Source organism: Patella vulgata, chromosome 4 (genome assembly GCF_932274485.2).
Source record: "Patella vulgata chromosome 4, xgPatVulg1.2, whole genome shotgun sequence".
In the NCBI taxonomy this organism is placed as follows: domain Eukaryota; kingdom Metazoa; phylum Mollusca; class Gastropoda; family Patellidae; genus Patella; species Patella vulgata.
In genome coordinates, this window is record NC_065882.2 from 73,213,574 (window position 1) to 73,226,729 (window position 13,156).

General features: G+C 35.8%; 1 protein-coding gene across 1 annotated transcript; it reads right to left on the reverse strand.

Annotated features, from left to right (window-relative positions):
- Positions 1 to 797: 797 nt before the first annotated feature.
- Positions 798 to 12,421, reverse strand: LOC126819788 (CD151 antigen). Its single transcript, XM_050548026.2, has 9 exons — positions 12,363 to 12,421; positions 8,036 to 8,280; positions 7,160 to 7,360; positions 6,663 to 6,737; positions 5,804 to 5,923; positions 4,316 to 4,409; positions 3,595 to 3,731; positions 2,818 to 2,901; positions 798 to 2,148 (listed from the first exon to the last, which is right to left on the reverse strand). The coding sequence occupies exons 2-9, from the start codon at positions 8,225 to 8,227 to the stop codon at positions 2,098 to 2,100; spliced, it is 954 nt and encodes a 317-aa protein (XP_050403983.2). The 5' UTR covers positions 8,228 to 8,280; positions 12,363 to 12,421; the 3' UTR covers positions 798 to 2,097.
- Positions 12,422 to 13,156: the final 735 nt, after the last annotated feature.

Here is a 13,156-nt window from a genome sequence, read left to right on the forward strand (position 1 = left end):
TTTTTTTTTGAACACCCCATATACGACATTTTGAAACAATATCTATAAAACCTCTTTAAATTTGCTTAGAAATACGACAACTAGATGAAAAGATGCGCAAGAAAATCCTCATTTTGAATTAAGCAAAAAAGTGAATTTTGCAAAATATGCCAGATATGACCTTTTGACTCCCCACCAACGATATGTGATTTGCAAGAATACATCTTTGACAATACAAAAACATAAAGAGTTTATCCAATTTTTCTGATGTAAAGAATTCCAAGATGCCGAATTTGAGACAAAAAGGAGTCACAATATGTATGAATGTGCAGAGTTAGAAACACAATTCAACATCGTGATTGAAGATGAAAAATGTCATTTAGATTCCACAAATCATCAGTAGTGGATAAACCCGCCACAATCACATTTGTTTTTCGATGGTTATATTATCAGGGCATCAACACCAAATCTTGTAAGACAAGTCAATGTGAAAAGTACATATAGAGTGCTTAAATTGTTTCTTTGTGTATATTTCTTGTATTGGTACTACCAACATCGATTAGCCTGGGACCCCTATGCTTGTGAGGCCCCGGGCAACTGCCCAGCGTGCCGATTCGTAAAGACGGCCCTGCATACAATAACAATATATATATATAAAGTGTAAGACTATATTCACACAATACACTATAAAATGTACAAGTTTTATGACTAAAATGATACAAAAACAAAAAAAAAACGCTAAATAATTATCACAGACCAAAATACTATTTAAACATAAAATATAATTAAATCACACAAATAATTAAATACTAAATTTTTGACTTTTTGTTTACTTCGTATAATTAAATAAGCTAGATATTTCTTCTAACGAATATGATAGTTTTTAGCTTTATCCCATTTTTATTGTGTTTAAATTCTTTGAAATTCTAATTTCAAGGGATGTAAATTGACTAAAAGGTAAGGTCTCTAGCTGGACAATTTGACTACGCCCAGCCAAGACTGGTAGATATTACTGAAACCATAATCCTGGATCATTCTATAAATACTATATATCATACATATTTTATTGCTGCTTTATAACGTATAATTCTTAGAAATTCTAATTTTATAAGATGTAAATTTACTAACAGTAGTTCCCTAGTCGGTCAAAAACAGAGAATTCTAAATCATACTATATATATCATACACTAAATCATACTATATATATCATACACCACCAATCTCATTAAAACACAGATCCTATTTCGTTTCGTTTTTTTTTATAGTTCAAAATTTTGTTTTGCTTATCTTTACTACACTAGGATCTGGAAGAGTTGTTATATAACCTGCGTTCTGGATGATGTGAGGGATTAGCCAATGAAACGGTCTGTTGCGGCAAGTTTTTGGAGTGAGGTGCACGGAACTGTGGGTAAGCCACTAGAAACATCAACATCAACGCTGATTGGTTAATGAAATATCTGACATCATAGGGTCAAAAGCCGCTCATATGACCTCTGACGCGACCTTCCACTACAACCGGTCAGATCTTCATACAGTAGAGGCCATCAAAAGTATATAAAAAAAAAAACCGAAATGAAATATAGATCTGTATGTTTTTGTCTACGATATCACCTATGGTTGAAGTGGACGTAAAACTTTAGGAACGAACGATAGATCTGGGCCCTTATTCACGAAAACCTAAACTAAGATACAATCGAAATTTTAAGAAATACTGCAATTCGATTGGCTGACCAGTAAAATCAATTTGCATATATCCAATTTGCATATTGGTCAGCCAATCGAATTGCAGTATTTCTTAAAATTTCGATTGTATCTTAGTTTAAGTTTTGGTGAATAAGGGCCCCATATTTTAATCAGATTGATACACTACAAGCATTCTTAACACGTTTGTAATCAGCAGTAGATTTACTACAAGCATTCCTAACACGTTTGTAATCAGCAGTTGATTTTGAGCATTCTTATATCATCACAATATACAGACTAGGATTAGTCAAAAAGTTCATGTGATCCAAACACCGACTTAAAACGTTAATTTAGTACATACAAAATACAAGAAAATGGAATAAACATCTGATTTCAGTATTAGTCTCATTTGATTGGGTGTCACCATGGTTACGATTATTTGGGTAACATTCTGTACATCATCACAGATAAAATCAACTCAATCAACTGAAATAAACAAAAATATTATATTATAAAATTGAAATGGGGTTTAACATCCTACTGTTCTGCTCCTACTTTGCTAATGAAGACAGACATACGCCATACAGTGGGCTATGAGGGAAATTTTGACTGGACAGAGCCACTACAGCCTATTCTTATATCGAATTCAAATTGCCAAGGGTTCTTTACATGCACCCCATGTTTTTTGTCTCATCCTCACAACTAAATTCAGTCCATGCCCCCCAATCCGTACGCACCACCATTGTCAACGAAGAGCTAGGCACATAAAATCCTGAACCTTCCTCTCCATCCATTTGTTTCAATTTCCTGCTTGCACGTGACATGGAAAACCGTGTGGGTTTTCTATGGGTCCTCCAGTTTACTACCACTGCTAAAGACCCCCATGTGTAAGTGAATCATGTGTTAGTCCTGAAATGACAATGTTTGTGTCGAGTGGACAATAAAACCCTTTTTCTCTCTTCACCACCCACTCCAGCATCTGGCCTTAAGCATTATTGTCAGAAGGCCTGTGCCTACTTCTCAACCATCACTGGTCTGGCAGCAGAGTTGGAAAAACTTTGGTTCTTTGTTTTTGGATCTTCTAGTAGAGAGATTCAATGCCCTAATGGCTCCACTGAAGCCGTTAGAAATAAAACGAAAAAATTTCATTCTTACCAGAAAAACTCCAACAGTAATGGCTGTCGTTCCTATCACAATACCAGTTCTCTCCAGCAGTGGATCCAATTTATCAAAACAACCCTAAAAATACGAAATAATAACACTGTTTTAATTTAGCAATGACAGACTTTATGATGCAACGCGCATGCGGTAACCATTTGGGTTTTGTGTTGGGTGTAGGATCTCCCACCCCTCTAAATATATTCAAGTAGTACCTATGTTAAAAATAAAAAAATTTAAACCAGAAAATAAGACTTATAAAGCATACACGCTGTACCTTGTCGTGCCCGCATTCCTACACTGGAAAATCTTAATGAATGCTCATGGCGAACATCGGGATCCTAAGCCAGCATCAAATCTGATTAAAACACAGATCCTATTTTGTTTCTTTTTTTAAAGTTCAAAATTTTGTTTTACTTGTCTTTACTACACAAGGATCTGGAAGTGTTGTTATATTACCGGCGTTTTTGTTGAAGTGAAGGATAAGCCAATGAAACAGTCTGTTACAGTGACTTCTTGGCAGGTCATACATGGAACTGTGGGTAAACAACTAGAATCGCCAGTGCTGATTGATTCATCAATGTCTGACGTTATAGGGTCAAAAGCCGGTCGTACGACTCCTGACACGACCTTCGAGTAGAACTTGTCAGATTTGAATGCAGTGTAGGCTAACGAAAGTATAAAAAAACGAAACAAAATATAGATCTGTATTTTAATTAGATTGAGCCAACATCTTACTCAGCAAGTCACTGCCACCTGTAAATGTATATTTACCTGTGTATGTAGAGTAAAGTTGGCTTTTGTAGGATAAATTACAATTGGATCGGCTGTAATAAATGTGCTATTATGTAATATAACACACAGTTCTTTATTATCCTTGGCACAACAACTTTCTGGTACATATGTAGAATCTACGAAATAAAAAATATAAACAAAAACAGATTAGTAATGCCTTATCAACAGAATGCATTTTTCATTATCGGAGGGGGGGGGGTGCGTGTGTGTTTGTGTGTGTGTTGGATGGCCAAATGGTTAGCACGTGTGCGCTGTATCATAAGGTCTGTCATTGAGTCAACTGGTGTGGTTTAGATTCCCCGGTTGTACGTGACAAGGAGTAGAGTCACCTGTCCAACCTCGTGGGTTTTCTCCGGGTCCTCCGGTTTCCTTCCACTGCTAAAGACCCCTACGCGCAAGCGAATTACTAAAATAAAATTGAACCATGTGTTAGTCCTGAAGTGTCGCGTGGACCTTAAACCCCATTTCTCTCTCTCATTATCAGACTAACTTTGGGTAATCTTTGTTGCTATCGTTATAGTAGTTAGATCGGTCATAGTAATTATGTGGCTCAGTTTGCACTATTTTGGTGGAGCCTGCTTGAAACTCAAACATAACCGTGAATAATAGATAGTATACCACCTTTGAACATATCAAATGGGCATGAAGATAATTTCCTAAAACGTGCATCAAAAAATATTAGAAAGCATTAAAAATTTACTTGCGAAATCTTCTGAGAACCATTTTGATTTTGTTCTATAAATAGCCCAAGAATCTGTATCATTAATACCACCATAAACACCACAACAACCAAACTAAAAATAGAAAATAATTTCATTTTATATAAATTTCACAGCATCAAATTCCATTCTGACGATCAAATTCAATAAAAAAATTGATAAAAAAATTGCATCGCTGCACTGCTTGTTTTGTTCCCTATATTTGGATCTTCTTACTTTTGGAGAGCCATGGTGGCTCAGTGAGTAAGACGTTGGCTTGCTAAGCTTGAGGTCCCTGTGTTCGTCAAGAAAGTTCATCAGGGTTTTCCAGTGTGATTCTCCCTTATCAGTGGTGCAGGGCAGAGGGCATGGTATGGGACAACAAATAGTTCTTCAAAAAAATGAGATCTTACGTAGTGTGTACACACTGGCGCGAACCCTTGGTAGTTGGAATTTGATATACCGGTAAGAGTAGGCTGTAGTACCGCTGTCAAGGCAAAATTTCACTCATAACACATTGCCTGCGAACACCCGTCTTCATTAGCCCAGTCGGTGATTAACAGTAGGACGTTAAACCCTATTTCACTGCTACTTTTCATCATCATCATCAGTGAGGCCTTTAGGTAGGTCAGCGATCTTTTGGCCTATCAGTTTTTCTACACAGAGATTTTGGTGTTGTCCCTTCTCAGTCCATGACTGGATATTTAAATAGCTTAAAAATTCTTGTCATGAGTTCATTGCACCAAACAATAATCTAGATAAAAACAAACACCAGATTTTCTGCACGAGGAAGGGAATGGAATATCTTTCTAGAACACCTGATACCACTTCTCATGTATTTGGGAAGTCCATATAGCTAACATCGGCTGTGGTATCTTTGTAGATAAAGAGAGAGAGAGAAATGGGGTTTAATGTCCGCTCCACACAAACTAGGTCATTTCGGGATTAACGTATGGTTCAATTTTATTTCAATAATTCACTTGCGTGTATGGGTCTTTAGCAGTGGGAGGAAACCGTAGGACCCAAAGAAAACCCACGAGGTTGGACAGGCGATCCTACTCCTTGTCAAATACAAGCAGGGAATCGAAATTACAGCACTTGTCTCAATGATGCAATGTGCACTCGTTAAATCTTCGGCCCCCACCCCACCCCCATCTTTCTAGAAGACATGATACCACTTATCACTAATTGTGTAATGTTCATATAATCAACAATCTGTACTTCATGTGAGAGAGACATGGAGTTTAATGGCTAGATGATTACAGGATTAACATTTGGTACTTTATTACACCAATAATTTCCTTGGGAGAACCCGGGGGAAAACCCATGCGGTTAGACAGGCAACTGGCAACCTTAATCCTTGTGACATAGCATTGAAACCATGAAACGCGATTCAATGACAACCCTTATGATCTAAAGTGCATACATTGGACCACTCAGCCACTCCCTTCACCACAACAAGTACTTTATCTATTGTTATTATTATTTACATTTCTCTGAATCTCATCCCAGGCATAAGTAATCTCAGCATTATCTTGTTCTCTTTCGATGTTAACACCGTAACTATTGACCAATGTATCCTCCATCTTATTCCGTACTTTATCTTCAAGCTTTAAAATAAAGAAAATAAATTTATCATTAAAGTTACACCTGTTTTAGGAAGAAAGAATATTGTATGCACAATACCCAGAATTTTTTAAGAAATGCCGGTGTCCAAGTCCTGGATTGGCCGTCGCTTAGCCCCGACTTTAATCCTATTGAACACATCTGGGACGAACTGGGTCGACGTGTTCGTCAGCAAGTGAATCCACCACTGACGTTGCAGGACCTTCAACATGCTCTTGCTGAGCAGTGGCGACGTCTTCCTCGGGTAGTGTTTACTAATGTTCTGAGATCCATGAGAAGGCGTTGTGTGGCAGTACGAGACACTAGAGAAGGCCACAACCGTTACTAAACACTTTATTCCGATTGTTCTCCAAGTTTGTGGATTTCATTTTGGGGGGTACTGTGACATCACGAACGTTATCAATGTCAAGGACTTTCGGCGAGACGTATTCTTGCTTTCTGTTGATGTCAAGGTCGTCTGTGCACAACATAACACTAAAATAGTTGCCTTAAACCAAATATTAAAAATCTAGTCCCAAAAATCCAGAGTGTCAAGTTTTTAATTTGGCTGAGTATATTTTACTGCAATTAACGGTTAACGGAAAGTAACTCTGTTTATTCTGGAAATTAAGTTTAATAATAGTAACGAATGATGTAATCTAGTGGGAAAGCTTGCAAGAAAGAATGATCTTGACAAAATCTGTGACAGGCTTGACTATATATCATATTAAAAAACTAACTTACGTCACTAATGAGCACATAACCAAGAATACCAGCAACAAATAACATCACAGACATAAACGCTAGTAAACTCAGATGCTGAAAAATGGAAATATAATTAACTAATGAACATGTACACCAAGTTCGAAATAATTTACCTCAGTTAGTAGCAGCCTAGCAGGGTGTTCCAAAGTTTCCTTCATAGCACATTGCATGGCGCATGCCCATCTTGATAAGCCCAGTTGGTGCAAAAAAGCAGGATGTTAAACCTCATTTCATTTCGATTATACTAATTCTAACCATACACTGATCGTAAGACAGTTGATATTCTTTATTCCAAGATAATAACAATAGACCATATTTAGCGCCCTTGTACACTGCATAGTGTGCTCCAGTCTTCATTAGCCCTTTTAGTGCAGAAGATAGGATGTTAAACCCACTTTTTATTTCATTTATTCTGATACTAATGTTTTCCTATTCACTAATCGGAAGACTATTGATATTCCATTGCATTCACTTACCAATCCCATAAGACATCTGTATCGAGCGATTAATCCGCAGACACCTAATCCAATAATCAATATGATGGCGGAACCTCCACCAATCAAAATGTACGAATCAACTTGATATAAATTTACACCAATCAACTTCGAGAGGACTTTGCTGCCGTAATCTGCCAAATATGTCCATATTCCAATTCCTAATATAATCATTGCTCCAACCTGTTATGAGAGATTAGGTTTTAAATCTTACATAATGCATCTTTAACATACTGTATAATTTGTTTCATTAATTTTTCGGGACAAACATACACATGTAGTATGAGGTATTTTGGGGACTAACATATAGTATTAATTATTTTTGGGACTAACATAATAGTATAAAGAATTTTTGGGACTAACATATAGTATAAACTTCAATAATTAACCTGTTGTAATTTAGCCGAAAGTAGATTGATTTATGATACCATAGTGGCCGGTTCATTGTTTAAGAACAATGGTGTAAGGTATTTTCGGAACTAACATGTACTGTAGTATAAGGTATTTTCGGGACTAATATACAGTATAAAAGTATTTTCGGGACTAACATATAGTATAAAGTATTTTCGGGTCTAACATACATGTATATTATAAGGTATTTTTGGAACTAACATAGAGTATAAAGTATTTTCGGGACTAACATATAGTATAAGGTATTTTTGGAACCAACATATAGTATAAGGTATTTTTGGGACTAACATATAGTATAATGTATTTCATTAATTCAACAGTGGGATAAGGTATTTTGGGACTAACATATAGTATAAAGTATTTTGGGACTAACATATCGTATAATTTATTTTGGGACTAACATATAGTATAAGGTATTTTGGGACTAAAGATAAAATAAAACCTTACCAGATTCACAACCAGGAATACAACATATAAATATTTAATCCATAATCCCACGCCTTTATCAGGATTATAACCTGGTCGACGAAACTCGCGGAAATCATCATCACTCATTGAGTATTTTTTATTGGTCATCGTGAATCTGTTACTCTGATCTTTCTTGAACCACAGATTGTAATATTGTTTCAATAATCCCATCAAGAGCTTTTAATAATTTCCCCCTTCCAGGTGATTTGATCATCCCATAATTACTGAAATAAAAAATAGACTTATGTATTTTGATGTTCATAGCATGACCTTGGGGCAGAACTTGCTGTAGAGCCAGATTACAGTCACATGTCGTCCCTTCCATCAAAATATAATAATCATCATTAAACATACATTATGCAAGAGCTAAATCTGCCTATTGCAGATCTTTCTTTAGGCCTGATATGTTTTCTAAATTATTAATTAGACATTAATTAACTTATCCAGGCCATAATCAACTGTCGATGGCATCAGATTTCTTCGATGTGAAATAGATTAGAACAGTTCAGCCATATTTTGATTTAAGCTGAAAAAGTGAAGGAGCAAGACTTAGCTTCGAACAACCAGTACGGTGGTTGAAATTATTGCATAGTCTTGCCAAACCTTCAAAGGCTAATATCTTTGCTCGCAATAGAATAATTTGAATGAAATTTTCAAATTATTCATTTTACATTATCTATTTTCGAACTATTATAGCAAGAATGTATCTTTAACTTTATATGTTCAATTTTAAAAATCTACACTGTAATAAATGAAATGAAATGAAATGGGGTTTAACGTCCTACTGTTCTGCTCCAAACTGGGCTAATGAAGACAGGCATACGCCATACAGTGTGCTATAAGGGAAATTTTGTCCGCACAGCGGCACTACGGCCTACTCTTATATCGAATTCCAACTGTCAAGGGATCTTTTACGTGCATTTCAATGTATACACGGGACCTTGGTTTTTTGTCCCATCCAAACACTGAAATAAGAAATTACACGCCATAAATGTCAAGGGTTCTTTTATGTGCTCGCTTACGTATATTACAGGATGTTGGTTTTCCGTATCATCCGAATAACTATACATGTACGTTGTCCCTTCACCCTTGACAAGAGCGTCAAATAATATCTCAGTAGAGACTATATTTATCCCACTGTATTGCTATGCCTGTCTTTATTAACCCAGTTGGAGCCGAAAAGTAGGACGTTAAACCCTATTTCATTTCATTCGCTTTTGTATCATTTAGTTGTGATGTTTTAGCAGGAGGTTCTGTATTTAATGTTTAGTTTCAAACTGTTGTTGGCAAATTGGTCAAATTTACTGAGAATCATTAAAAGATATTTGGTCCCCATTGTCGCGTAGTTTAAAATGGTTTGTCTAAATTAGATAATGAATGTCAGGTTTACAACTGTTTACTTCCCTTGGCGGTGTTGAGTAATTAATTACAGTAGTCTGTTAATAACTCAACACCTTCAAAAGGAGAAAAACTAGCCAAATTGCCTGTTATTAAAATGAACCACGGTAGAACTAGCGTATAAATGTAGAACTTAACAACTTACCTATAAACTATACAACTGATTGAATACGGTTCTATCTGTGTTTGTGTCAGACTTTTACCATGTGTACTAAATAATGTTCTCCTTTTTTTGTGTATGTCTTTTATTTTATGGATTAATGTGTTGTGATATAAGTTGTACTTAAGTAAAGCACCCAAGAGCAGCTCGCTGAGTTGAATTGTTGGCGCTATATAAATCAATTATTATTATTATTATAACTTATATTGAATCAAGTACATGTACATGTCAATTTTAGGTCATGTTTGACTACAGCTTTTCAAAAGGTAATAAATAATGAAAGACACCTAGTAATAATATTGTTTAATATCACCATGGAACAGGCCAAGTACATATAAATTCACATGTTATATATCAGTGTTCCAGAAACCGTCATCTGATCGCAACCCCTCGAAGAACATTTCAAAGTCACCTTTTACTATGAAACATCATCATTTACAGATCAAAATGTTGTAATGAGAGAATGGAGAAACAAACCGTGAGCATGAGGGCGAGAGAAGAAAGTTGATTCTCATGTGGCAAGATGTGAATAGATCAGAGATTTTTTCATGAAAACACAGCAGTTTTTCAAAAGTTTCAGAGTTGTCTGCCACGACCCCACGAAAAGTGCTCTACGACCCTGAGGTTTGGCAACCCAGGTTATGTAGAGAGAGAGAGAGAAATGGGATTTAAGGTCCACTCGACACAAACTAGGTCATTTCGGGATTAACATATTGTTTCATTTTATTTCAATAATTCGCTTGCGCGTAGGGGTCTTTAGCAGTGGGGGGAAACCGGAGGACCCGGAGAATACCCACGAGGTTGGACAGGCGACCCTACTCTTTGCCACATACAACCGGGGATTAACATATTGTTTCATTTTATTTCAATAATTCGCTTGCGCGTAGGGTTCTTTAGCAGTGGGGGGAAACCGGAGGACCCGGAGAATACCCACGAGGTTGGACAGGCGACCCTACTCTTTGCCACGTACAACCGGGGATTCGAAACCACGCCAGTTGACTCAATGACAGACTTTATGGTACAGCGCACACGTGCTAACCATTCAGCCATCCAACCCCTCCCCCCAGGTTATATATTGACATACAGTTGAAATGTTATAAATATCTCTGAATGCCACATTAATTTAATTTTCTGGTCTTCAGGGACTTGATAAAAAAAAGTCGTTTGAATCACATGAAAGATGTTTTATTTAAATTTCAACAATTAAAAATTTGGAAAAGACAAGCTTTTGAACAATACAACAAAGAAAAAAAAAGAAAGAAATTTTTTTACAAGAATATTAAATTGGTGTGGCCTAAAACATCTTTATTTATAAAAATGCATGAAAGATTAAATCTTTTTATTAGGGCCTTTATTTATAAAACTATATGAAGTATTTTTTATTGTGTATGAAATAGTTTTATTAGAGCTTTTATCGGATATTAGTCATAGGCAATCCAATGTTATAAAATGACATACATGTGCAGTAGAATCAATTTAAAAAAAATCACACAAAAAATTGTATGAAAATTAACCGCTATTTATTTGCAATTTTAAGTGATGCTCGTTTTGACTTTTCTTTTACAATTATATTACAGATTTTTCTATAGACTTTATACCTATGATTCAACTTCTAATTCAAAGGAAACGAAATGAAATGGGGTTTAATATCCTACTTTTCTGCAAGGACTTGCCAATGAAGTTTCAAGGAAATAAACCTTTAACTCAATATTATCCTTAATATTTGAAATAAAAAACACGGATTAAAATTCAATATTGGTCCATTTCAATTAATATTGATGTTGTTATCTTACAGAGTAAATATGGGATCCTATCCAATATTCAAGACACATAATACAGATATAATGGTTTCAAGAGCAATTTGGTCCTCTACAATAGATATTCAGTGATGCTTTGCGCAAGTTAAAATAGCCTCATACAAATAATCTGTATTGAATACATGCTTTTATCATAACATCCACTCGACACAAACTAGGTCATTTGGGACTAACATATGGTTCAATTTTATTTTAACAATTCGCTTGTGAGTAGGGGTCTTTCTTTAGCAGTGGAGGGAAACCGGAGGACCCGGGGAGAAAACCCATGAGGTTGGATAGGCGACTGTATTCCTTTTGTTACGTACAACAGGGAATCGAAACCACGTCAGTTAATTGTCTCAATGACAGACCTTATGATACAACGTGCGCATACACTAACCATTTGTTCATCCAACCCCCCCAATTAAAGTAAGAACAATTAAAGTAGTCCCACACAGTTTCTCTTTGTGGCAATGTGTTTTACATTTTCAAAGTGCCATTTTTATGTACTTGTGTCAGAAGTGGCAAGAAATGATCCCTTTTGGTGAAACATAAAGAACCACGGTGAACAACAGAATGCAAGGATTCCCAAATAGCCTTAGAACAGCGACCTCGGATTTTCGTCACATCGGAACGACTGAAATTTGGTGTGCGGTCATTATTAGCCACCATAAACATACCCTGCAAGTAATAGGTATATGAAATTGTCGTAGAGGCCAAATGAAATACATGTAAGTAATTTGAATTTCAAATACATGTAGCTTCTGTTGACCTGTAAGTGTTGATAAACAACAAGTAAAATAGGCCTCGACAGGGGCCTATATTTACTTTAGTTACATAATACCTAAACTGGGAATATAGGGTGATCATAAAGATAAACATCATATAGTAGGCAATAGGTTCTGCATAGAAACAACTGCTTGATTTAAATTAAAATTAACTAATAACATACCTGCTGAAGTAGGAAACCATAGACGCCTTGTTTACAGGGGTTATGAAAGATGACAGTAGTGACACCTGGTGAACAGGTATAATGAAGGTAAATGAGGAGTTATCTTTCTTAATTTCTTCAACCATAACTTTATTGCATATAAATAAAACAATCTTCTCCAATTTCAATATTTTTTATAGGCCTACACGTGCCTGGATATGGATATATTTTGGATCCAGTGGATGATGTCCGTGAATGTTTTAGAGGATTTTCTAGCATAGTTTCGCCTTATCAGTCTAGTCGTTGGGATGGGACACTAAACCTAACGCGTAAGCTTCTTTTTGCACCATTTAGCACCAGTATTTATCCAACCCGCATGACTTTTATTTATTGCTATCACGTTTTCTTATTTCAAATTTCCTTTGTTATATTTGGTTAAAATTATGGTCACTTTGTGACAAAATCGGGCTTTCGTCCTTTCGAGCTCGTCCAAAGGAAGGGAAATAACTCATGTATAATTTTGAAGTATCAGACCATGGTTATTGAAATTCTTACATTGTTTATAAGGAAAACTAACATCACCACATGTACTTATTACTGGGTTTTATTTCAAGTTCCTTTAGGAATTGTCTCTGATTGGACTATACATAGTTCGCTCAGAGACAGTTCCTAAAGGAACTAGTTTTTTTCTGGCTTTGTGTTGATCTTTTGTTTTGCCATTGTGTTGATCTTTTGTTTTGTATTGTTTTGTCATTGTATTAATCTTTCGTATTGTCATTGTATTAATCTTTTGTATTGATCTTTCGTTTTGTATT

Bases quoted from the DNA above. Each gene is read 5' to 3' on its own strand.
- LOC126819788 (XM_050548026.2), bottom strand. From the start codon at position 8,227: ATGGGATTATTGAAACAATATTACAATCTGTGGTTCAAGAAAGATCAG. The intron at 5,924-6,662 runs GTAAGTTAGTTT...TTTATTTTAAAG, and splicing joins GTTATGTGCTCATTAGTGAC to CTTGAAGATAAAGTACGGAA. The intron at 2,902-3,594 runs GTAAATATACAT...TCGTATTTTTAG, and splicing joins ACTTTACTCTACATACACAG to GGTTGTTTTGATAAATTGGA.